Source organism: Oxyura jamaicensis, chromosome 13 (genome assembly GCF_011077185.1).
Source record: "Oxyura jamaicensis isolate SHBP4307 breed ruddy duck chromosome 13, BPBGC_Ojam_1.0, whole genome shotgun sequence".
Taxonomy (NCBI): Eukaryota; Metazoa; Chordata; class Aves; order Anseriformes; family Anatidae; genus Oxyura; species Oxyura jamaicensis.
Window position 1 is genome coordinate 11,696,066 of NC_048905.1, and position 25,217 is coordinate 11,721,282.

The 25,217-nt window shown below is 41.6% G+C and overlaps 1 protein-coding gene across 9 annotated transcripts in view; it reads right to left on the reverse strand.

The window, feature by feature from the left end:
- Positions 1 to 10,307: 10,307 nt before the first annotated feature.
- The window catches only part of SGCD (sarcoglycan delta), a 208,737-nt gene continuing 193,827 nt past the window's right edge, over positions 10,308 to 25,217 (reverse strand). For all 9 annotated transcript variants that reach the window (XM_035338270.1, XM_035338268.1, XM_035338263.1 and 6 more), the window contains 2 exons: positions 17,124 to 17,247; positions 10,308 to 15,428 (listed from right to left, as the gene is read on the reverse strand). In XM_035338270.1, the coding sequence (XP_035194161.1) occupies positions 15,255 to 15,428; positions 17,124 to 17,247 (298 nt within the window). In that variant the 3' untranslated portion in view covers positions 10,308 to 15,254. The remainder of the gene's footprint in view (positions 15,429 to 17,123; positions 17,248 to 25,217) is intronic.

Genomic DNA, 25,217 nt, shown 5'->3' on the forward strand with positions numbered 1-25,217 from the left:
CCCCCCCCTTTTTTTTTTTTCCTGTAAACAAACGATTCCATGAGACTCCACTTACCTCCTCATATTTAGGAAAAGCCAGGGAAATTACCACTAAAGCAAAGCATCCATGTTAAATTTCTTGTGGACATGAATGTGAACAGTGAGAAATCTTGAAGGGTATAGAAAAATTGACAATGAGAAATCACTGCCTGATCAATTTTGCAGTTGAGCAAGGATCATTTAGAATCTGGCAATTCATCCAGTTGCAAAGAAGTGTGTATTTTACAAGAACATTTTATATGACAACCTCAGCACAGAACAAATGTAAATGAGCTGGGGCGATTTAAGAGTCACTCTAGATATTAAGATATCCCCCCAGGGAGCATATTCTGTTCTAGGTTTGACTGAAAGCAGGCAGGCAAAGAGAAATAGATTTGCCAGTGTGTTTCTGGATTTGCATCCCAGGCATTGCCAGGATGGCTTTTATCTATTTAGTTCAGGTGCAGATGCCCACCTACCTCGTGCTCTTGAGCAGCACCAGGGGGCTGACTGGTGCTGGACTGATGGGTATTTGGGTGACACAGACTCCACGAGTGCTAATTCTCCATTTTTTTGGGACAGTAGGAGGTGAATTTAACATTTCTGGTTTGAATTTATACTCTCCCAAGACAAGACAGGCATGTGCAATGATGCTTGTTCTTTCCATTCAGTCAAAGGCAACATAACAATATCCCCAGGCCCCAACCACTCTCATAAATCGAGTCATTGTGGCCAGGTCAGATGCAATTATTTTCTGGCATCCCTGGACCGTTACAGATGCCTGGCAGCAACTTCAGGCGCACCTGACAGCAAGGCCAGCCCAGAACCTAGATCAGCTCAGTGTCTCACAGACACAGCCAGTTCCCCAGCAGTCCCACGTGTGCTGCATTTATCCCCCTTGCACCCAGACTTCGGCTGCAGCCACAGGCTCCCGTCTGTCAGCACTGCAGCTTCTAGCCTCCTGCTGCATAGTGGGCCGGTCTGGACAATGTGCTCCTCACCTAATTATTTTTTATGTGGTGAGATGGAAACATAAAAAGACAGGTCCTTCTTTAACATGCAATTAGGGGTCACTTTATATGGGCCATGAAATGTTAATGGAATTTAGCAGCTTATAAGTGTTTTCTAATTGCAAATAATTCATTGTAACTTAATGAATGTCTTGTTTATGCCTGCCATCTACATTTCTGCACTTTCTTAGGCTTATCTTAAGGTCCTCCTTGCAGTCCTCATGCAAATTATGGATAAAATTATTCTTCTGAGGGCAGCAGCAGAGGGTCTCAGGGCTACCTGGGCTGCCCTTGGAGCAAGGCTGTCACCTCCACCCCAGCAAAACTCTTTCCCTGGGGATTTGGATTCTCCAGAGCTCTGAGGGGAAGCCTTGAGAACACAGAGAAGTACAGTGCCCTGTACGAGCAGCTGAGTTTAGAGAGAAACCGGCAATATGGGGCTTATCAGTGCCTGAATGCAGAAACCTGGAGGCATAAAAGAAAAACACCCCACTCTTGAACACTTGTTCTACTGCTTTTTCTGTTTTTCTTTCCCTTTTTTATCTTCTTGTTTTAGCCCTGATGGTTCTTTGTTTTAGTCTTGTATTTCTGATGAAGTGCGTAGCCCAGACCAAGTCGCCTGAGCCAAAGCAGCCTATGGTTTTGATTAATCTGGATCTAAACCCTCTCATTCACATCACACCAACCTTTGGCTCTTTCATTTTGAGCCTGCTGTTCGGTATCTTTAAGATGGGAGCAGCAGTCCATGTGTAGGCACAATGCCTACTGAATTCACTGGGAACTGCTTGCACTTGCCCTAGGGTTGCAGAGCTTTCAGTATTTCTGCTGTTATTTTTGCTGTCTCGCATCACCTTCCTGAAGAAGGAAAGAGCAAAGCAGCAGGTGTATCTCAAACTGGGCTCCCTAACAGTGGTCATCTACAGAGATCCAAAATCCAAATCTGAAACAGAAAAGTAAAATGGAAATGAATGAGGCATGTTGAGTTGAGGCCTACTCAGACCTTTCTATGTTTGGTTATTTTTCCCCTACAATTTTGCTAAGTCTGTCTGGGCACAAGATTTCCATCCTGGCACTGCAAAACACCCAGGTCCCACTTGTGTGGCAGGGCTGTGCCCCACCACGCTGGGCCTGGGGACAGGGCCCAGGCAGGACCCACCACGAAGGCATTAATTTAATGCCATGCTAAAGGCCTGTGCTTGCGGAGCTGAGTGGCCCATGCACTACAGAGCCTGTACAGCACTAGGCAGGGACAGCCCCTTTTTGTAGGCAGGCTACAAAGAATTAATGTAAAAGCAGGATGTGGCCTTTACATCTGTGATTTCTTTGTTCCTGTCATTAGCCTTTAAACACAACTGACTGTACTTGTGCTTTACCTTAACACAAAACCAGTGCAGTGGGGAAAAAGGTGAACAGTAGTGACTGCCCTGCTGGAGCGGTCCAAATGCCTTTGACCAAAAAGTGCTTGTGTCTGTCACCTGAACAATGATATATGGTGGTGCAGTAGGGTCAGAGGCTATGAGAATATCAGGTTGGTATATGCCACAACTGTTTGTCTTAAACTTTCTTAGTGTGAAAATCCTTGCATGCACTCTTAGATGTCTTCTGGCCAGGAGCGCCCAGCACTCACGTCCCTTCCCTTGTCCTGGCAGGGCTGTGCCATGAGTTTGTGTTTCCTTTGCCTTCTAAACTCTTCACTGCAGATTAATCCATAAATAATTCATTGCATGTTGCATTCTGTGCTTAAAAGTTCATCGTGTAGGTGGTGGGTTGTGGGTTTTCTTGGAAGTGACAATGCTTTTCTCCTTTCTTTTTGCTTTGTTCATGGGTGCGTAGAGCTCTCAGAGCATTCACAGCCTGATGGTTCCACTAAAGCTGTTTTTCTGTTAGCCTCATTATGTTGGATGATATTTATTTTCAAATTTGGTTATTATGGTTTAAGACGGTTGTGTTGCAAAAAAAAATCTCTTTTGAGACTGGGGTTTTTTGAAATAACCAAATGTTTTTGAAGGTGCTAGAACCGACACAGAAATACATATCATTCAGAAATGTGTTCCCCCCATCTCCAAGCAAGCATGTGTGTGTGCAAAAACACTCTTCCTAAGCAGGCGCTTATTATTCATCAGCCTGCTGATACTGGAAATCAATGCAAGCTTTTGGGTGTCCAGCTCTCACCCTGCATTTGGCATTCGGCTGCTGTTGGAACGGTTTCCAAAAGGTTGTGCTTGGGGACAGGGCACATTTAAATTAACGCAGCCCTTCCTGTGCCCAGTGCCAGCTCTAGCATTGCTTATTACCACCCTGGGGCCTCAGTTTGTTCCTGTCAGAGCACTGAAACCCATATGAATGTGTCATGTGGGACACAGCGGGGCCATACCCTCAGCTTGCTCCTCCTGAGACTTTTCGCTTTCTGTGGGTGTCCTGCTATGGGGCACCCCACGTTTGCTTGGCTGCATCCCAGATACAGCATCATTTTCGGCATGTTCATATTGTTTCTTGACTCTTTTTTTTTTGTTGTTGTTACAACTCCCCAATCTGTCAAAGCAGATGCAAGAGTTGTATTCAACGAGTAAAAGCCCACCTCAATCACGAAGAGCATCTTATGGTTGACTTGCAGCACTTGGCTGCTACGCTGAAATTGTTGGTAGAGTTTATGGCAGGCAATGCAGATATACTTTGTCTGAAAGGGTGCTGAAATAACAAGCAACACTGGGGCCTTCCTGTCTACTTGGGGGCTGCTGTCATTCACAATACTTGTGGGTCACAGCCAGGCAGCTGTATGGGCCCAGTTTTGTTGAGGAAGGTGAGGTGGAAAGAGGAGCCCCACGAGGGGTCCATCCCCAGCAGCAGGAGGAAACTGAGCCACATGTGGTTGTCTGAGAGATTTAAATGGTGTTTTGTGCCATTACCTCCTTGCACACACCCACTGAATGGGGCCAAGCAGATGGTACATGCATTCCTCAGCGAGGAGGCAGTGGTGTGTATTCTGCCTGCACTGCGATGTTTCTTTTGAGACTGAAAGCAAAGGCTAGAAGTAGGGGAAAAAATGTCCCTGTGGGTGTGAAGGGGAAAATACCAGAGCTGGTGTTACACAAGCTTGGTTGTATGATGGCCTGAAGCAGAGCTGTTATGTGAAGGCCTATTCACAAACCCTAATTGTGAAAAGTGCAGATCATATCAGTAATGTTTATTACAATAGCCTGATAGTGTGAAATACATATTTAAAGACTACCTACACTCTGCTTTTTATTCGGAAATGACTGCAGAAAAAAAAGCCAAGTTTCAGCTGCTGGCCAAACTTCTTGCTTTTTCACTATTAAATGAGGCCATATAATTTTCCTCTGGGATACATTTGGCACTGGAGCTATTTAGGTCTGAACCTTCATCAGTAAATTCAAGAGGATTTTTCTGTTCAGTTTAAGGACAGAAGAATCAAGGTCACAGCACTGGAGAAAAGCTGTTAAAACAGATACTTCTCATCACTGATTTTTGGACTCTGTTCATAAAAATAAAAATAATCACCCTGATTTAACAACTGAACTTCTGCAGCAGAAACTTGTCTGTGCTAGACGTAGATGAAAAATACAAAAATCCAGCTGCACATAAAATTTTAAAATGTTGAAGTTTTTATCATTTTACAGAGTATGAAATGGATTCATTTGATCTCAGTGATTCTTTCCGGCTTTTATGATTTTTTTTTTTTTTTCCTGGATGATTTTTCTGCTACTTAGGAAAAAAAAAAAAAAAAAAAAAAAAAAGAATTACCTATAGGGATATTTACCTATGATTACTTATCAAGGAAAGAAAGCAGGAATCAGGAAGTTCTTCTTAAAAACGGAAAGGCAAAAAATCTGAGAAGAAATTGCTTTTTGATAATTTTCCAGGGAGTAGATTTTGCAAAATGAAACCTGTTTTTAACCAAAGCTTTCCAGGCTTTCAAAACCACTTAAAATATCATTGGTGCTGAGTACCACCACTTAGCATTTCTAATACAGGGGCACTGAAAATGCAGCTGTTAAGGCTGAATTTCATAACTCCACCCTGCTTAAATCTCAACACACGTGAGACAGCCGAGGAGGAGGTTGCTGGTCCTGGTGAAGGATGCGGCCACTGCCTGCTGTGGCACTGCTGGCTGCAGCTCCTGTTGGTGCTGTGCAGTCCCTGGCAACATGGTGCTGAAATAGGGTTAACTTATGAATCGTTTCATTGTCAATTTGCTAGAACTTGCAAACTCAGGCCAAGAATGACACCTGAAGTTCAGCTGAAATATGTTCTGTGTTTTTTTTTTTTTTTAATATTTTTGTTGTTATTTGATTGTTTAAAATTGCAAATAGTCCAAAATCCAGAGAGCAAAAGACTGTGTGTGTCCACTGAACAGTTCTGTGTGAACTTACTTGAAGCCTGGTAAACAGTACCTCTCCCAAACGGGTAAACACGTACCCCTGCAGCCTGGACCCTGGTGATACCTCAGCTGCGATGACTGGGCTCATGCTCTGTGCATTTGGAAGGCATGCACGTCTTTTCAGCTGGACTGAATTCTTGCTATTCGTTCAGCTAATGAGCCTCAATCAATGTTCTCATTTACCGACAAAATCCATGGTGAACAACTTCATATTTAAAATCCAGCTCCTGCAAAATGCCCTCACAAGTGATTGCCTGGCATGTGCAGAATCACCCTGAGCATCTGATTAGTTAGCCAATTAAAGTAGAACTGATGGATCATTAAAGCAACCAGTTGGTCCAAGCTGCTGTGTGTTTGTTGTTGTTGTTGTTGTTTTGTTTTATTTTTATTTTTTATTTTTTTCCAGGCGGACTTGAGCTCATGTTCCCCACACTGTGCACAGACAGGGGCTTGTTCCTGGATGCATGCACCTAGCTCTGGTCCCCCACCCAGCCTGTGGAAACCCCAGGGTGCTGCTGGTTTGGAGCACAAGCAGCACCAGATCCACCAAGTGATCGTCACTGAGAGGTTTGTGGTGCTCAGGCAGGATCCTTGTGCCCACAGCACTGCTTGGCTGAGAGACTCCTACTGTACAAGGGCAAAGTTCAACCAAACTGTAAGCAAGATGTCCCCATCATTTCTTCCTCTACAGCATGTTTTGGCATGAATATATCCACTGACTTGATGCTGAGATTCAGATCACTCGTATGAAGCAGTCTGGCACATCCTATGGACACACAGACACATGCAAATAATACAGACATACCTTACAAACACACTCCAACCATATCCTACAGACAAATGAATGCTTCAGGTCTAAATCATATTTGTCAGGCTCATACAAACAAAAAAACTCAACATCTCTTTCCTTCTTAACAATCATTATTTTATTAATATATTTTACAAGATTGCAGTTGAAATCATTTAAATACAAATTTTTTTTATACAGAAAGTGTAATAAAGTTAAAATAGTTCCTTGTGTAATTCATAGCATTATTGCAATGCTTACAAAATTTTGCATAGAGTGTGCAAGGATTGATGTTATTTGATACAAAAAAGCTTTATATTTTCCCACACAACCACACACATACATAAATTAAAAAGAAAAAAGCCAAACAAATCTGAATTTCTTAATGAGAACTATGATAAGACTTTAAATTAATTTCGTCCTGTTTACAATATCAAGGTCATTGGTGGTTATCAGAGTAGAGGTCAGACAAGGTATTTTAACCATCACAGATGAAAATTGCCATAGCATATGGGTCATGCCTTTATGCTACTGCTGTAGATGAATGGGGATTTGCTTCAACTCACACTGAATGTTGTTCTGCTGTTGGGTCTAATTACACGGAGCATGTGTTGGGTTAATATCAGCAACTCTATTGGCATTCGTGCACAAGGAAACTAATTCGATAAGGGGTGGGCAAAAACTAAAATAAATTAAAATAAAAAAATCAAACGGATCTGAGTCAGATCCAGCAGGTCAATCCCTTCCCTGCACCCAGAGTACTGCACAGTGCAGATCCAGATCGAGATCTGGCTCATGGCTCAGGAAAAGCTCTGATCTAGGGAGAAATCTGGGTGTGAGTGCTATCAACTGAGCCCTTCTTTGATATACACAGGGTGTGATAATTGTTCAGATCTGCTCTTTATGAGGCTTCTGGCATGCTCTCACTCTGCCGAGCAAGGGCAGGATTTGTTACTCCTAACTTCTGTGCTCTCTCTGGTAACCCACAGGAGGGGACAAGAAAGCAAATTCCTGCAGCAGTGCCCGCCCTGTGGAAGCCACTCCGCACACAGTGCAGCCCCGACCTAACGTGCACGGGAGCAGCAGAGCCCCTGAGCCCTGGTGAGACCTCCTGCTGCACGTACTGCCCCCAAAATCACCTGGCTAGAGAATGGATCATGGTGGTTTAGACAGGGTACTCAAACCTTTGGGGAAAACCCTCAGATGGTATAGGCTACCAGTGAGTTAAACGGAGCCCCATCCTGATTTACATCAGCTACAGAGTCAAGTGCCTGTCCTGTGCAAGCTGCTGCACTGCTCCAGCCCAGCCTTGCAAGGCAGGCACCGTTCCTTGTGCAGAGGACCTGGCAATGGGACGGAGATCAACGAGAAAGGGCAATGCCAGCCCCCAGCCTCCCCACCTCACAGGCTGCCCGAGGGCAGGCAGCCTACTAGGGACATCCCTTGGATGCCTTCAAGGTGATCAAGGGCTTGTTAAAACAGCAACCAATAACCGCCACCATTATTTATACCACTTAGACTGCATGTACACATCCATCTGTAAAATCATTAGCATTGCCAAAGTGTTTCATTAGCTGCTACATCAAATATAGCACTGGTAGTAAGTGCGCAAACCCAGAGGAGGACCCAAATGAAGACAGAATTAGCAGGCTCTTGCTTAGTGGAGCAGCTAACTCCCTGCTCTGCAGGCAGCTATCCAGGGAGAAATCTCGCTGTAGTGTTGGGGGTGGTGGTGTTTGCAGCTAAGTAAGTGTGGGAGAAACTCTAACAGCAACATTTTTTCAACTATAATCCAGCCTTCAGTAAAAATAGAACCGCCCACAAATAATTATTCTTCTGCTCTCCAGCGTAAGCCTGCCTCAAGATGTTTCAAGGACTCTGTTATGAGGAAATCTTTAAAAGAACAAAGAAACTACATTGCTTTAGAAAGCGATAACACATTTAGCTGTAGGCAGGCTTCAGAAAGCTTTATTTCCTATCAGTGGCTAAGCATTTTGAATGGGGAAAAAATGTGAAAGTGCAATGCAATTCTAAATTCTTGCTACATGCAAAGATGCACATGACCTATGCTTTGCAATGGGCCTACTCCTGTCATAGTGAAAGTGTTAGAAATAGTGAGACTTTCCATTTGGGATGGACCTGATGAAAGGCTCCAACACGTCCATCTAATCTTAGGAAAAAAAAAAAAAAAAAAAAAAAAAAAAAGACCTTTTTACTAAGGCTGCATGTTTTTATCTGAAGCATTTGGGAGCAGGAAACAATGTAAATGCAACACTTCTGCACAAATTTTTCTTTCTGACATTTTTCTCTTGCAGGTAGAAAGATTCGACAAACTACATATTGCATCACAGTGGACACATCCTTCCTACTTTTAAGTACTGGTTAAAAACTAACAAAACTCACCCTGCCCATGGAGATGAGTAGCCCCAAAGGAAATGTGGCTTCGTCTGACCAGGCAGCCCACTGCTACTGATTTACCAGTGGCAAAAGATCCCAGCCACTGCAGACTTCAAGCTGTAATAAGGTGAGACATTTCCTGGAAGTGACACGAGGGCTGACTTTCCCACGGGAATTACACTTGTAGCAAATTAATTTTTAAGGGACTCAGATCTCTAACTTGAAGTGACTTGGATGGGAAGTCTCAATGGTACACTATGGTTATATTTTCTTGTTCAATTTGGAAAAAAAAATCCTGCAGCTTTAAATATCCATGTTTTCCTGCATAAAGAAAGTGTGTCACTTTTCACAAGGGCACAATGCAATTCAAGTGGCAGGACAAGAGAGTTTTAAATGATAAAGCCTCAGGGCTATATGTGCATAACCATGTGCTTCTCAACCACAGTAGATTTAAAAGCTTTCTAAATACAAGCTATTCACAATAATTTCCATCCAAGCCCCAAGCCATTGTGGTTATTGTGGACGGAAACAACACCCTAGCAATCTTATCCAGCCCAGGCTGTAAGTGCTTTCAGTGACAGCAATTCCACTGTGCACCAGGAAAGATCAAACATAATTGCTACCATATTTAGTAAAATGGATGTTATTAATTTAAAGTATAATAGTGTAAACAGACAAAGAAGTTTGCTGCATTACCGTGATTAGGGTGATGTCTCTTGCCATTTCTTCCCTCTCCCTCCTACCTGCCTTCTTTAATTTACTTCGCTCCTGCTTGAATAATCTCATCAGCGCCACATCAGTGTTTAACCCTGCTCCAATCACAGCCACAAGCTTGGCTACATCAGCTGTGAAAACACTGCAACTGCCATGGAGAGTTTACCCAAAAGGCCTAAATTTCAACTTAGTGCTACTGCTTCATGCTTGATGCTTGCTGATTTTGGTCTTTGGAGACATTAGAAGCTGAGATGGCATTTGGGGACCGCAGCCACCTGAACACAGCCCCGTGTGTGTGGCAGAACACTGGCTACCGAAACATTACACAGCAATTTCAGAACTGATGGAAAAGCTTAAAATGGGGAAAATGGAAATGTTACTGTGACTGCATTCCTCAACAACAACAGCAATGAGAATAAAGAAGCTGCTGTGTTTAGATTTGAAATACACCAATCTCCTGATTGCCAGAACTTGACAGGAATGCTCCCTGCATCTGCTCAGGTGATTTCAGGTGATTTCTGGATGATGGCATTTCCAAATTTAAAATGTCAGCTGTTAAAAAAACAAACCAAACCAAACAAAAAAAACCACACACACACACAAAAAAACACACAGAAAAAGAAAAGAAAATAAAAAAAAAAACAACACACACACAAAAACCCCAGCTCCTAACTTTCTTATTTTTACTACATGCACTTTAAAATGAAATCATTAAATCATTACAGCACATTCTTCTTCACCAAGCAGGGTATTAAGAATTCTTAAGACTGAAGATTCAGATGGCTTTACAGGAGCCATCCTTCTCTTGCTCATGTCCTCTCTGAAAGCCCAAGAGCCCCACACCTGCCTGCCCTTGAGAAATCCACAAAGTACCCTACCAAAACCTACCAGCATCCCTCACCGGCTGATGCTCAAGTGCAGGGAAGTGCACAGCCAGTAACATTTCCTCAGTTTATTTATACTTTCAGCCTGGGAGGATGTCTTTTAATTTTTTGGTTATTTCTGCATGTTTCAATTTTCAGGTAACCTTACCCTCTGTATATGTTTAAAGACCTTCACTTTATTTCCTTTCCTCCCTGTTAAAGAAGTTAAAGTTTTCCTGCCACTGTACTCTCTCAAATGCTGTTTTGCAATAAACCTGTATTTCTCCTGGTTGGTTCCAAAAAGCACCATTAAAGTTAATGCATTTCAGGCATGAGGGCAACCAGAGAAGGGATTAATTTCTGTAAGTCTTTGGTCTTTGTCTCACCGTCTTTTGCAATGTGAAACTTAAAGCCGTAACAGCAAATATAAAGAAAATTGTATGTGAGCATGTGTATATATATGCGTGCGTGTGTTCGTGTATTTTATGACAACAAAAGTTCATTTCCTTGAAAACCATCTGTCACTGCAAACCAGGTGTGATGCAGACTGACTGGACATCTTCAGAAGTTCCACAGAAATCACTCCTTAACCTTGAAACAATTTCTAGGGAGGGTTTTCTTGATTTAAACATCGTTTTGCTGTACCATATATTGCAGATGGTATTTTTAGGCTTATGCCTTAAACTTTTTTGCTTGTGCATTATGATATTTATAATTAATGGAGAAAAAAAAACACAACTCTTAAAATACAGATGTTTGACAAGACACGACTGAGAGAAACAAAGAAAAATCACTCCTGCACATGCTTAGTTTTCTAAAAATGTATACCTAGGAGAGGCCTTATACCTAGTCAAGTAGTTACTGGCTTTCCCCTTTCAATGACTTCCTTTAGTGTTAACATTTCTTTTTACTCTAAAGCTACCCATTTCACTGACTATTGGGTAATATACCTCAAAAAAGGGTAAAAAAAAACAACAAAACTAACAAAAACAGCAACAACAAAATAAAAAAAAAGAACACAAACAAACCGAAAGACATGGAGAATGGATACAGTTGTACAATTGGTATTAGTATCTCTGTTTTTTCTAATGACAAAGTCTTTTTGCTTTAACCCTCCCCACATCCACACAGAAGGGTCGTACATGACATGTGGCTCAGGTACTGGAGTACAGGTAAGCACTGACAGTCATTTTCCCGACTGTGCACTGAAGTGTAGCATTTAAAGCAAATTTAACAAGGTCCCAAAGCCCTGTAGAGTTAAGAACTAAACACATAAAAGCATTTATCATTAACTGGTTGCCTAAGGTATACTGACATTAGTATCACAGTCCCTTGATCAGCATTTCAATGTTTTTAATGCACATAGCTGCAATGCAGGATCGTACACAGTGCAAAGTCAGAGGTCAGCTCCACAGCCACCGAAATAGCTGGCAGTGTCTCCACTGGCATCAGTGCCCCATATTTTCACCCGTCAAGCTCCTGCTCTAGCTCAGGCCATGAAGTTGTTGGGGTCTCTTCCACTGAGCTCGGTATAAACAAATTCACCATCCACCCCAGCCTTGCCTTAGTGTTGAGAGGTAAAACTAAACTCTGATTTGAGATAAATGGCATCTCCCCTCATAGCAAATGCTCAATTGAACAAAATTGCAGGCCCAATTCATAAAGAAATACACAAACCATTGTTTGTTTTTGGCAGGTAGAGCATACATACAAAATTCCAGTCAGGAAGGTTGCAACATGGATGAACTCAAGGAAAACCAACCCATAAAGGCAAAGCAAATTTGGGTGGATTTGGGGCAAGGCAGGACGAAATGGGAGTCTCATGCATCTGCCCCTTGGAACAGGTGAGTTTGTCACTCCACCAGTGCCCCAGCCAACAAACTATGAAACGTGATGTGTTTGCATGTCACTTCTTAAACAAAATGCCTTTTTTCCCATGGGATGTCAAACCTGCAGTCCTGTTTGCTCTGGCTTGCCACTCACTGAACACCAGGGGACGAGTCATGAGGCCAGGGCAAGAACGGGCATCATCATCCAAAGGGGGTCTTAAACCTCAAGTGGGGCTCAAATGGTTTTCAAGTCTCTATATAGGTTCGATCTCTCCAGCAACACAACATATCATGTTATGCTCTTTAAGATGGGGATATGATTGTAAAGGATATTGAAGTAACTGGAACTCCTTTACACAGGCATAATTAAAGTCATGTCCAAGAAACTTTCTGCAGGAAACAGTACTTTGTAGTGATGGCACAGATGTCTAAGGCTGTTCCCTAACAGCTTCCCCATAGAAATTCATACCAAAATAAATAGCTGAATGCCCTCAGGCAGTTTTGTAGCCTTCCTAATACGAAAAGGTGATAACCTTGTCCAAGAGCTCAGCTAAGAAGACCAACCACTCAAAATGAAATTGCTGGGAAAGCAGTGCTCAGCACAGCAGCTAAATGGTGTGTGGGGATGAGGACCGAGCCAGCAAACTCCTGGGATCAGAGCATGGAGATCAGGAGGCAGCATCCCTGCTGGGTCAGTCCTTGTGTTCAGCCCCATGTTTCCCACTAGCACTGACACCCCCAGGGAAGGGAAAGTTAATGCAACTCGTTTTCTGTACAGGATACTCTTCCTGCAGCATGTATTTTCACAACCACTACATTGCTTGTGCATGCAGGATTTGTTTATGAATTGGGCCATGCTTACTATAAGGTTTATGATCAGTATTAAATGAAACAAGGAAGAAATTCTACAGTAAATGTAGGACGTTGAATGGGACTTCTGTTGTGGTCCCAGAGGTAACGTACACAGTATTTTGCTGTATATAACATGTTAAAACTAAACTAAAATAAAAAATCGGTATAATTCTTGGTGCCCCTACAGTCTAAATGCATTTCATTAACATCTAAGTTGCACAACCAGATCCCAAGACACCCTCCTGTCCCTCCCCCCAGATGAACTAGTTTTAGTAACAAGATAAATATGATGTGCTTCTCCTTGCTGAGTGCATTGACTTAAGGCATAGGCACAATTCCCCTCTTTGAACAGAGATGGTATAGTCCTGTGTCCCAATACAATTGTTATCCTGGGTGACCCTTTGCATTCGAACATTGACTCAAGACATAATAATTACAGGAATCATTCATTAACAAATAGTGTGAATTCATTCATTGATCTGAAAGCATCACTGAAATAAATCACTCAATCCTCTTTCAGGAATAAATTTTATGGGAATGTTGCTGTGTTAGGCAGCAACATCTAATCCAAACTTCATAGAAATCTTCCCATTGAGTCCAGCCAGTTTTGGATTAGGCCAAAATAGATCATTAAAAAATAAAAATAAAAAAAATCAAACCCTGGTACTCTCCAGACCATACGAAAATGCATGGAAATATGTAAAAAAAAAAAAAAAAAAAAAGGAAGAAGAAGAAGAAAAAAGAAAGGGCTAAGTATTTCTAAAAATTATCGTCAGCTACATTTTATCTTGAAAATGGCTTGAGGAATACCAGCTTTGCTTAGATATGACTAGGGACGGGCACAGATCTGTCGTATTTGCATACAAGGTAATATTTTCAATAGCATCTCCGCGACTTAGAAACCTTGCAGTCCTTGTGAGATTTACTGTGACTTGAACACTTTTGTGATAATTAGTTCATTTGTTTTTCAAGGATTTTTGCATGCACATGGATGCAGTTATGGGTCAGAATTAAAAAATCTGGGCTCTTCTCAGTATTTTTCAAAACTTCAACAAGGGAAATTATGTTACCAGATCAAATGCATGTTTTATCCTGCCCGTAAGTGACTCCTGGACTTCAGTAAGGAAAATGAACCCATGAAGAGATTCAACCACAGAGCTTTTTGGACTCAAATTCCAGATGAATAACCATCCAAAGCCTTTGCTTCCAGTAATCTGAATTTGTCATAATCTTTATAGATTCTTGAAAGAAATAATCTGTTACATTGTCAGCGTCTCTGATATTTGCAATCTCTGCGAAATTTATGTGATCTTGGACTGCATACCCTGAATAGAAAGATGACAAAAATTCTGGCATAACATTCAAATTATACACCCAATATATATGAATTTCTATGTTTCTATGGAGAGAACAGGTAATTTTCTCAGTTTCTATAGGTATTGGTAGGTAATGTCGGAATCTTAAATTTCACCTTCACAAGGTACATTAGGTCTTTTCAAAATTGAAGGTGGTAACAGAGAGCATGTAGGGTGATCCAAGACACCTGTTAATTGAGGAGGTTCAAGGCTTTTCTATTTTAGTCCAACCTTCACTTTTTTTTTTTTTTTTTTTTTCCTTTCAAGAACTAAATACAATGCTAGTTCTGTTAGCACAGAGATGACTTTAGGTTAAGGTTAGAGCCGATGAGTCACACTTGAATAGCACAAGGCATCCATTGCAAGCACGGCCAAGAATCGAACCCCTTCAGCAAATGCTCAGTCCAGCAAGATCAGGACTTTCCTACTGGCCAAGTAGGATCCATCTCTCCCAACAGGGAGTCATGCTTCAGGTGAAAATTAAAGATTGCAGTTTAACTGCAGGTATCTTGGATCACTCTAGGCAACCAGCACAGCACATCTGTCCATTTTCTTTTTCTCATGCCGCTGATTTAATGGTGCAAAAATAATCAGAGACGCTACTCTCCCCTTTGTATGTTGGTGGGTCTACATTGGTTCCAGGGTCTTGACCAGCCAGCAATCCCATTGCTCTTAGAAGATGATCAAAAACAAGGGGTGATCATTAGACTATATAATTACAGAAGGGTCCAGGGGAGCATCAAGTCTAATTCAGTAGATCGTACCAGTAAATTTTGGTGGGGGAAAGAGAAATGCTACAGAAATGTAACAGGGTCACCCTGGGATTCCTTGTACTGAAACATCATTTTACACAGAGGATATATATAATTTTATATATATATTTTATATATATATATTCACACACACGCGCGCGCACAAAAAAAGTCTTTGATAGGCTTTCTGTGTTCTAGTAAAAATAGTTGGCAGCTGCAATCTGCGAGACCAGAATTGGCTTTTGTGCTGCCTGCAATGCCCCACTGCAAATTGTCTCTCAAAGGCAGACGCTTGTATTTATCTGGCAGGTCGAGCTAGTGCCTGCCTGAGACAGAAATAACCTCCCATTGGGACACACACAGAGCTCGTAGATTTTTTGCCTGGACCCTGCAGAAGAGGAAGATCCTTGAGGCAAGTTAGGTAGTTTGATTTTTGCAGAATTCAATGTTATCTGAAGTTGGAGAGGGGGAGAGAGAAAAAAGAGAGAGAATTAGTGAAATCTCTGTTACTGCTTTAATTTAGATCCTGTGTTTAAGGAAGCATCCTTTGGACAACTGAGCTTTTACAAAAACTTGGCAGGCAAATGTGTGAAGCTGGGGAAAGTCTGATATAAACCTGGCTGAGTGTATTACCTGCCTTTACCATGAGCCTCCTAAGACCTCCATTTTTTCTCTGTTAATCTACCCACTGTGTTTTCACAGCTTTCAGGGGCATGTCCGTGCCTGGGTGAACCCTTGTAGCACCCAGCAACATGCCTCATTGCCTGGGGAAGAATGTACAGTTTACCTCCACACAATAACCCCTCTCCTCTGCTGGGACTTGTGGCACTGTGATCCCATTTCCTTGCAGGCTCATGGCTCTGACTTTTACGTATATTTTATGTAAACACATATATACATAACATATATATAACCATATATATACATAATAAACAAATATTTAAATGCCATAACAGACCCGAATTTCTCTTTACAAGGCAGCACATAAAAGTGAACACGTGGCAGCTCCCAGACACGTGGCGGCTGCAGGGAAGTGTTGTAATATTACTGAGAAGGGCAGCGTCAGATAACCTGCAGGCCAGAATATCACAGGCGATTGACAGTATTTGCTCTTATCTTGCAATTACAGGAAAAATTGCTGCTTCTGTTTTAGTATCCAACCATCTAATCGCCTGAAATAGACAGGTCAATATATGCATTTTAAGGGCAATTAGTGTTAAAAACATAAAGGGAGCTGCTTGCAGTCATGAAATGCCTTGGATTTCAACTTTAGTATATTAGGTAGGGGTTTTTGTTTGTTTTGCTTTGTTTTGTTGTTTTGTTTTAAAACCCTGATCAGGCTTTGGAATATATTAAAATGCCAACATTTAGAAACAACAGGAATTGCAGTAAGAATCCCGATCTGGGAATCATACCTGACACTAACATAGGAAAACATCAAGCCATATTGGAGCTCTGCTGGTGACAGGTTTGTGTTTTATGGGAAGCCTTCTGCCGAGGCTCTCCTTGGGTTCCCCATCATCCCCATCTTTCAGCGTCCTCCACAACTGTGGCGGGATGAAGGAATGAGAACTGGTGTGCACACGTATTTGTGAGACACCAGAAGAGGCTTAACTCAAGACCTATTTTACTTTTGTTCTGTTATCAGTTTTAGTTATTCTCTCTTTCCCTTTAGAAGCCTCCCCAATGTAACAACCTCTGTCTCCTAATATTCCCTTTCTTTCCAAAATGAAAATATCAGCTACAAAAGCTTTTCAGATCAATACAGGTGAATTAAGCTCTTCTTATAGAAAAATGTATGATAAAGGATTTAATTATGTTGGCCAAGTAAATCTTGTTTTAAAGTGACAAGGAAACAAAGAATTTAGGAGCACTGTGTACTTTACAGCTGCATAAATTTGCTTGAACAACAGATGCTATTATCCAAGCACTTTAAAAAAAATGAATCAGCCTTCTCTACAGAGTGAGCCTTGTTTGCATATGATATGTTCAATCACTCCTAGCACAACCTAAGCTATGAAGGTTGCTTCACCAGTGCTTTTAAATGACTGTTTCAAATGGAGCTGCTAAGTGAACCTGGAGGTTATAAATCTGCAGATCTGGGGCTTACTTTGCTTTTGCCACAAGGCTTGACAATCTTCGCTTACCTCTCCATCTTTGGATTCCAGCCTGAGCTCTGTCCTGCACGTGGCTTTCAAGCTGCCGGCCTCAGCGTTGATCTCAATGCCTTTCGGCGCCTCCATCACCAACGCGCGTGTAGGTGATTCCAGTCTGCAACAGAAAAGGGAGTTACAGAGTCTGCTGGGTTTGATGTGCGTGCTTAACCTCAGGCTTGAACAGCCTGGCTGCCCATTGCAAGGCAGCTTAGGACCTACTGAAGTTCAGATCCGTGCCTGGTTTAGTCAGTGGAAAGAAATCATATTGAAGAAATCATGGTAAAATACATCACAAATTCAATCTGCTAACATTTCACATGAACTTTGCTATGCTGTAAATTCTGGAATGAGATGCAAGGTGCAATAAAGCTTCCCCTGTGACTGACTCCCTCATACACAAGCTCAGATTTGTAACTAATGAATACTAATGGGGGATATTAGCAAAGCAGCATAGCTACACAGAGAGTGCAAGCACTTTTCCTCCTGAAACCACTGCTTAAACAGGAACAAATTCTTTCGCATGACTCCCTATAATGTGAACTATAGGAAAGTTTAATGACATAAGAAAACAGATGAAAAAGATGCAGACACCCCAAAATTCTTTGTCCTCAGTCCTACGCTCACACCGTAGTGCTCACAGCCAGCACCCTCCGGTGTGCTTTGACCCCTCCTAACTGTGGATATGCCAGAGAGATCTGACAACCCTATTACAGCACTGGCTAAACACAGCCAAACCTTTTAGTTCAGGCAATTGAGGTTAATGCTTTAAGATCTAGAAGTGCAAGGTTCAGTCTTTCTTGCTAATTATTCCTTCATAGGTCTTGTATTATACTTGTCTCTTCTTTATAAAACAGTCTCTTATTACTTACTGTATAAATAATAATAATAATAATAAAATGTAAATAATAATAATAAAAAACATTTCACCCTCTCTAGCAATGTCCTCCTAGTTGATTTTATCACAATTTATTTACTGTGCTATCAGAAAATCCAGGCTATGATCTCACCAGCTGAAGTGAGCAGGAAGACGAACAGAAAAGCCTCTGCTTGCAGTGCTTTGGTCAGGTAGCAGCAATCACGGTGACAAAGGAAAACTCAAGGGCAGAATCCAACACCCAGCTTTCTTGGGCATCTTTTAGGATTTGCTTGCATTACTGCAGCAGCACTTCAGCTGTTTCTCTGTTCTTCATACATAATCATTTGTGCCAGTAAGTATATTCTTAAATGGACTCCTGCTGGTACTGAGACAACATTATGGGAGACAGGGAATTCGGCTGTATTTATTGCAGCCAACAGTTCAATAAAGCAGAGGCACGGTTTCCTCTGTGTGGCACTTTCCAAGTTATGACTTTCCCTCTTGTTGGTGTCTTCATATTGCTGGGTTTCAAACATCTTCCCTTAAGACCCCAGACTCATCTGTAATTTCCTGACTGACTCAACTAAATCTAAATTTCAGAGAAGTGAGGACATACAGCCCAAGGAGCAAGCACTGTCTCCTGGTTAGCAGCCTCTGCACAACTATTCTGAGATGCTTTTTGTTTGCTCTCCACAGGGGAGTTACATCCTACATAAACCTTCTTCTGATCCCTCTGCTGGTTTCACCCCTTGGCTGTTTCCTGTATGAGGAACCTAAGGTTAAAACTGCTGGTACTCTTTTCTTTTTCTTTTTTTATTTTTTATTTTTCCTGATTGAATTGCAGATTGCATAGAGGAAAAACAGCCTGCAAGCCTGCAAAGAATGACTGACGTGAAGTAGTGCTACCTGGGATGTGATTCCCTCTGACCTCCCAGTTGCTATAGCTGCCTTTCCAGTATCTGTTAGAATTTCTTTATGGTAAAAATAGTCACAGCTCACAGCCTTAGGGCTCTGGCACATGCTCTCTGGTGGCTTTCATTACGGTGGCCTAACACACTGTCTGCTCCACATTTTCACTGTTGATTTCTACCCCAGGATACAGTGTGGTACAGCCCACAGGCTGGTGTCTACCCTGAACACTAAGGACCCCCTGCTTGCACTGAGCCCCCAGGATTGAGGTGCCACGGCTGGAATGCAGGCACACATTCCCTCCTGCTGCCTCTGCTCCAGAGGCAGGATCCTCCAGAGGAGAAGCAGATGGCTGGGGCCAGTAATGTCTTAAGTCACTGTAGCCAAATTCACCAGAGGATGTGTCCAAACCCTGAGACAGCTGAGCTAATCCGAGGATAAAATAATTCCCAGGAACCATGGCCAGACAACTCTTCAGCTCTCCAGCATCCTAGTGGCTCTTCAATTTCTTTGATGTCTTGGCTGTCTCAACATATTTGTTCATCTGTTAATCTTGTAGCTCCTCTGCCCACGGAGAAATAAATCTTGTAAGTGCAAAACAGCGCTCAGACACCACAGTGCAAATGCATTCATCTGCAGCAGCAGCACTTGAGTCCTGCCCTTTGCAGGAGCAGCCTCTGACTCCCCCACCAGTGCTCTGCTGGAGCGTGTGAGGAGCTGGGAAATAAGAGAATAATTTCCCATGCTGGGGGGATCGAGAGGGGACCTCTCCTTCCATGCCTTCCCTTATGCACACAAGTCATTGTAACACCAAAATGAGTTAAAATCGTGCTTTGAACAAGCTAACAAGCACCTGGGAGTCTATTAGATAACGTCACCCCAAAGTTTTAATCTCTTTTCATGTCTAACAAAGAGAGTGAGTTGTTCTCCCTCCTCCACCCAACAGAATCCTACAGGCAGGATAATCTTAAAAACAGTGATGAAAACCCATGCAATTTGAGACACATCCTAGTCCCTACAGAGCTCCTTGCATCCTGGAGACACATATATTCCTCTCGAGCATCTCCTGATAGTCCCTGGTGTGATGTGGGACAAGCATTCAACACCAGGGCTCTGCTGATGGTCCGTAACCCACTGACTCCCTGCAGCCCCACGTGTGTTTTTAAAGTTAGCTGAGCTGAACCCCCCACTCTCGTCATCCTAAATCAGCTGCAATCTTGCTGACATGCTGAATTAACCAAAAACCATCCCTTTAAAAATATCATTTTGAAGCCCAGAGCCTTTTTTTTTTAATTTTTATTTATTTATTTATTTATTTTTAAGAACTTTAAAACTATGGAAATGAATGCAAGTACTTGAACAGCAAAGTGCAGCTCTTCTAGTGCTGAGAACCTTGTGCTTGCAGCCTGAGTGGTTTTGTATTTATGCTGTGGGTTTGGAGCCTGACTCTTCTCTCTCATGCCTGTCTGACAATGGTGTAACTCTATCTGCTTGCAAAGGACTTTTGTCCCAATTTATGCTACTGTAAGCAAGGACAGAAAGGTCTTAATAAAGTTTTCTTTGTCATTAGAGGGGCATATGATTGCAAAGCATTTAATTTGATTATCTTCTGATTTCTTGAATGAATCCCTGAGACAGCTGTCTTTAAACCAGGAGCTGAAAAATCTATGCAAAGGCAGAGAAAGCATTTGAGGAGTTTATGCTCTAGGGGGTTTGAGGAATGTTTACCGAATACTTTCATTTAAAGCAAGTGTTTAAGAGACACTCTGCTTTTAAACCTAATTCTGTCTTCCAGAGCAGAACCAATTTGGAGACTAATAATGAAAGAAAATGATTTAGCGATGAACAGATAATTTGTTCAAAATCAACATTTGTTTTTCAGTATGATACTCTGGAGCTTTCAGTAGGATTCACATCCGTCTAGGTGTAAGCCTGTACTTACAGCAGTAGGCTGGAAAGGTGGCAGCATGAATATAGATTGTTTCATTATTTGCTCCTGCTCTTGAATTTTCCATCCCAGCAATTGGCACATAAGCCCTTTTTATTGACCATGGGAGGTGATAATTTTTTGCTCCAGTGTCTTGAAGACCAGTCTCTGACCTCTCTGCCAGAGCTGTGCAAGAAGGGTAAGTTCACTGCTATCCACAGAGTTACACCGATTTCCAAACATGACGAATTCAGAACCGAGATAAACTGCTTCCTCCCACTGCCATCCAGCTGTTCCCGTCCCAGCTACCAGCATCCTGGTAGGTGGATGAAGAGTCTCCTGTCTGGGTGATGGCACGCATCAGGGGAACCTTTCTTATGGGTCCCAGGGGAAAAAGCCAAAAATTTTAAAAGTAAGAGTGAAAAAGGAAGTAAAAGACACAAGTAATAGGATTTTCAAACCTATCAAAAAGCCCATGATCCACGATCTTATTACACCAGGCACCAGGTACTTTTGAAAATCCCATTGAGCATCTAAATGCCACAACAAATCTGACCCTTAATCTCACTTTTTAGTTCTGCAACAGAGGTAATAGCACTTCCCAACTCCACGGGGAGAACGAAAAGAAAAATATATTAGTGGTTGTGAAGCGGTTACATACTGTAATAACTGAGGCCAGGTAAGTACCATAGCCAAAGATAGATGGCTGGCAGATGGATAACTGATCTTTCCAAAGCTGCAGTATTAAGCTCTCGCCTTCATCAAAAACACCGTTCCTCCCAGTGAGCACACTTGGCCTGCATAGCAATGTGCAGGATGATGTATGCAGGGGAAGCCTTCCTCCAGCTCACCATGCTTAATGGACAGTGTTAAATGTGCCTCTTAAGACCTCTTACTCAAACCTATCGCTAAAGCAGCTCTGATTTTAAAGGGAGGTTGATGGCTTGTGTGCATCTGGTAATGAACCCCTCTCCGGCTACCGCTGGAAGTTCTGACAGTACGCAAGAGAGCAAAATTTTTGGTGCCATCCCCGCTTTGTTTTGAAAACTTCAGCAATAATTTAAAGGAGGTCAGCATATGAGTTTGTATTGCGGTTCCAATGAAATTCATTCTCCGGGAAAGATCATTACTTGCCCAGATTCTAGGTTTCGTTTCCTTCATCATAAACAGCCACATTAATCACTCCAGCAGCATGGATTATATTTCCTTCTTGTCCCTCTCCTTTCTTCACTCCCCTCCAGAATAATCCACCGCTTGCCTTACGATTATGAATGACCTTTTGAATATGGGGAGAAGAGAGGATATTACAGGCGTGAGGGCAGTAACACTAGCAGCTAGGGGCTGCTCACGTGCTTTCAGTAAAATGGATATCATTTCCTTAAAAAAAAATAAAGTTTAATGTAAATAGTTCAGGGGGAAAATACTCATTTGGGTCCAGCATTGATACAAACAGGGCTTGTAATTCACTGGTAAAATACAAGGAATGGCCTCAAGCTTCAGAAGTTCTCGTCCCCAGCAGGGGATTTTTTTGCATTAACCACAAACTTGCTTGCAGTGTGGAAATGGAAAGAGAAGTTTGCTCTCAGGAGGTGAGGAGCATATGATGCAGCAGTGTGGTAACATGAGCTAATTTAATTTTGCTTAGAAACCTCTGGACTGAGAATAGAGCATGTATTACTGCAGCTGTAGCCCATTATTTCTAATGACTCTAATTATTTCTTATGGTATCCATCTGACCAGCTATAAGATTTCACATTGAGCATAAAATTAGCCAATGTTACCACTGTGTCTGCTTACATCTCATACAATTGGTAAATTATGTTAGCAAGTAAATGTAGAGCTCCATCAATTTGCTGGTAATGAACCAGTATCTCAGGCTGAAATTTGTTTTCAGTTTTAACTCCCTTGTTTCGATGAAATCAATGGGATCACCTATTCGCAGTGACTTGTACTTCTGACTCCATTATTTGTGTTATCTTACACATATCTATTTATAGAAGAAAACACAATACTTTTCTCCCCATTAATTAGAAGGTAATTAGCTTTTACTGAATTGAAAAGAAACCACGCTAAATTTCAATTTCCAGAATGCTTTTAAACTTTTTTTTTTTTCTTTTTTTTTTTTCATTGCCTTAACTCTACTTTGTGGTGGAACAGAAAATGTTTGCGAGAAGAAATAAGGGTCTGGATCTGGGTCTCACCTGGTCAAAACCTAAACTGAAGTTCAAGCAAAGTCTTCTATTCTTACATGGAGAAAAAGGCTCTGCCATGAGCAATTCACTTCTTGCCCAGATTTCCTTTCTCCTGGAAGAGACTATTTCATGAGAGCAAAATGAGCTAAACTATGGTAACAACACTGAGCTTAAGATAAAATAGGAAAAGAGAAAAAAAAAAAAGGGGGGGGGGGGGAGATGGCCTTGGTACATCAGAATGAAATGTTAAAATAAAAAGAAGAAAATACACAATCTCTCTCTCCCTTTCATTCCTAACCAAGATACCAAAATTTTGACAAAATATGTTGTCGCATATGGCACAGTACAAAAGCAGCAAGTACTCTGAAAGCTTACAGAAGTATCATCACTAATAATAAAATATGTATCCCTGTTATTTATTCCCTAGCATTGACATAAATCTTGTTTTCAATTACACTTTAATGAAGCACAGCAATTACTGTTTGAATGGGGACATCTGATTATAGTCTCAATCAACAGAAATAAATCTTGCTTATGAAAGGTTTCCAGGGTATTTTCTTTAGGAACATTAATTATGGAAGTAAACAAGGATATATTACTATGGTGGCACCCAATTGTAAATCCCGGCTCGAGCTGTAAATATTTCGTAGTTTGACAGCAGGCATCACAATACAGTTTCCAGTGTTTATGCTGCAAATCTGTTAAGTGACAATTCCAGAGCAGCCATATTCTAAAATAGATTTTTATGGCCTGATTTTTAGCCCGTCTAATTCCTAACATGATCTAGAGGACAATGAATGAGAAGTCTTTCAGCTATCGTCCATAAACCATGGTTAATTCCTAAGGAAAATCCAATTAAACCTGTCAGAGACCTGACAGGAGCAGAGGTCTAATGATGTTTTATTGGAAATTACACTTTTCTAATTGAGGCAGAGATAACTCTGGTTCAAATGGCAATGGGTGCAACAACTTGCTTCTCTGCATTTGGACAACACAGACACTAAGGATGTTTGGTACAATGCCGAGTGAAGAGAAAGGAAAAGAAATTGAGAAAATAATGTGAATTGCCCTTGTGCTTAAAATTTGAGCTGCATATATTGTGTTTAGCGAACTTTTCCTAAACAGAGTCCCTGCTGAAATAATACCCTTCTGATAATATAACGGAAATACCTTAAACTCCTTCAGAGCTTATGGTTCTGGGAGGACGGGTAATTGAGTAACATGAGCAGCTTGAAACCATTACAAAGACGCGCAGCTAATATTGAAAGATTTGAGTAGGTCCAGAGAAATGAGGAACCAAAGGAGTCTGGAGGTGCGGTACAGCTCACAGGAGCGCACTGCTGGCAGCACAAAGTGGGAGAGAAGCAGCTTTCATTTCCCTCTGAAAAAATATCATGCTTCAGCAAAAGGAAAAATTTGAACATGCCATTCCTCCAAGAACACTGCAAGTCCCCTGTTGCAGTCTGCTAGGACACTTTGCATAGTTATAATATAGCTGCAGCTTATTCAGAGCACTAAAAAGCAGTAAAACCAGAAAAACATGGATGAATCAAAATACAATTGTAAAATCTTTGTGACTGCCTACTGTGCAGCATTGGAATTGCTGAAGGAGATGAAGGAGATATAATTACGCAAAGTTGTCCTAAACGTTGGTGTTCCTTTTTAAAGTAATCTCTGAAATGGTGTACAAGAAGCCAAATATAATATTTAGTGGACAAAAAGAGAGATCAAGCAGAAGATATCAAATTAGTCTAGGGAGAAAAAAAATCATGTAATACTATTGAGATCTAGTTTCATTATGAACTAGCAATGTGGAAGTGGTGAAGGTTAGAAAGTGTCAAAGAAAAAAGTACGAGATTAATGTTTAACGAAGTAGAGGAATGACTGAGAAAATTAAAATCATCTGGATAATTAAAAAATTCTGTTGCTTATAAATCAAGGAAGGAAATTATCATAGAAATTGGGAGACGGTACAAAATGATGTGCAGTAAATACAGATGTGGTTGAAGACGATGATGTGTTTAAGTGGGCAGGAAAGGGGATGAGGGATGCAAAATGAATTGTTCCTGTTCTTAGTGTAGAGACGACCGCAACGACACTCTCCTCACCCGGTGGGTTGTGAGCAGATTGGTCTTGCTCCGAATCCCTACTGTGCCTGACAGACCTGAGCAGAGAGCTGTCTGCAGGATTACCTCCATCCT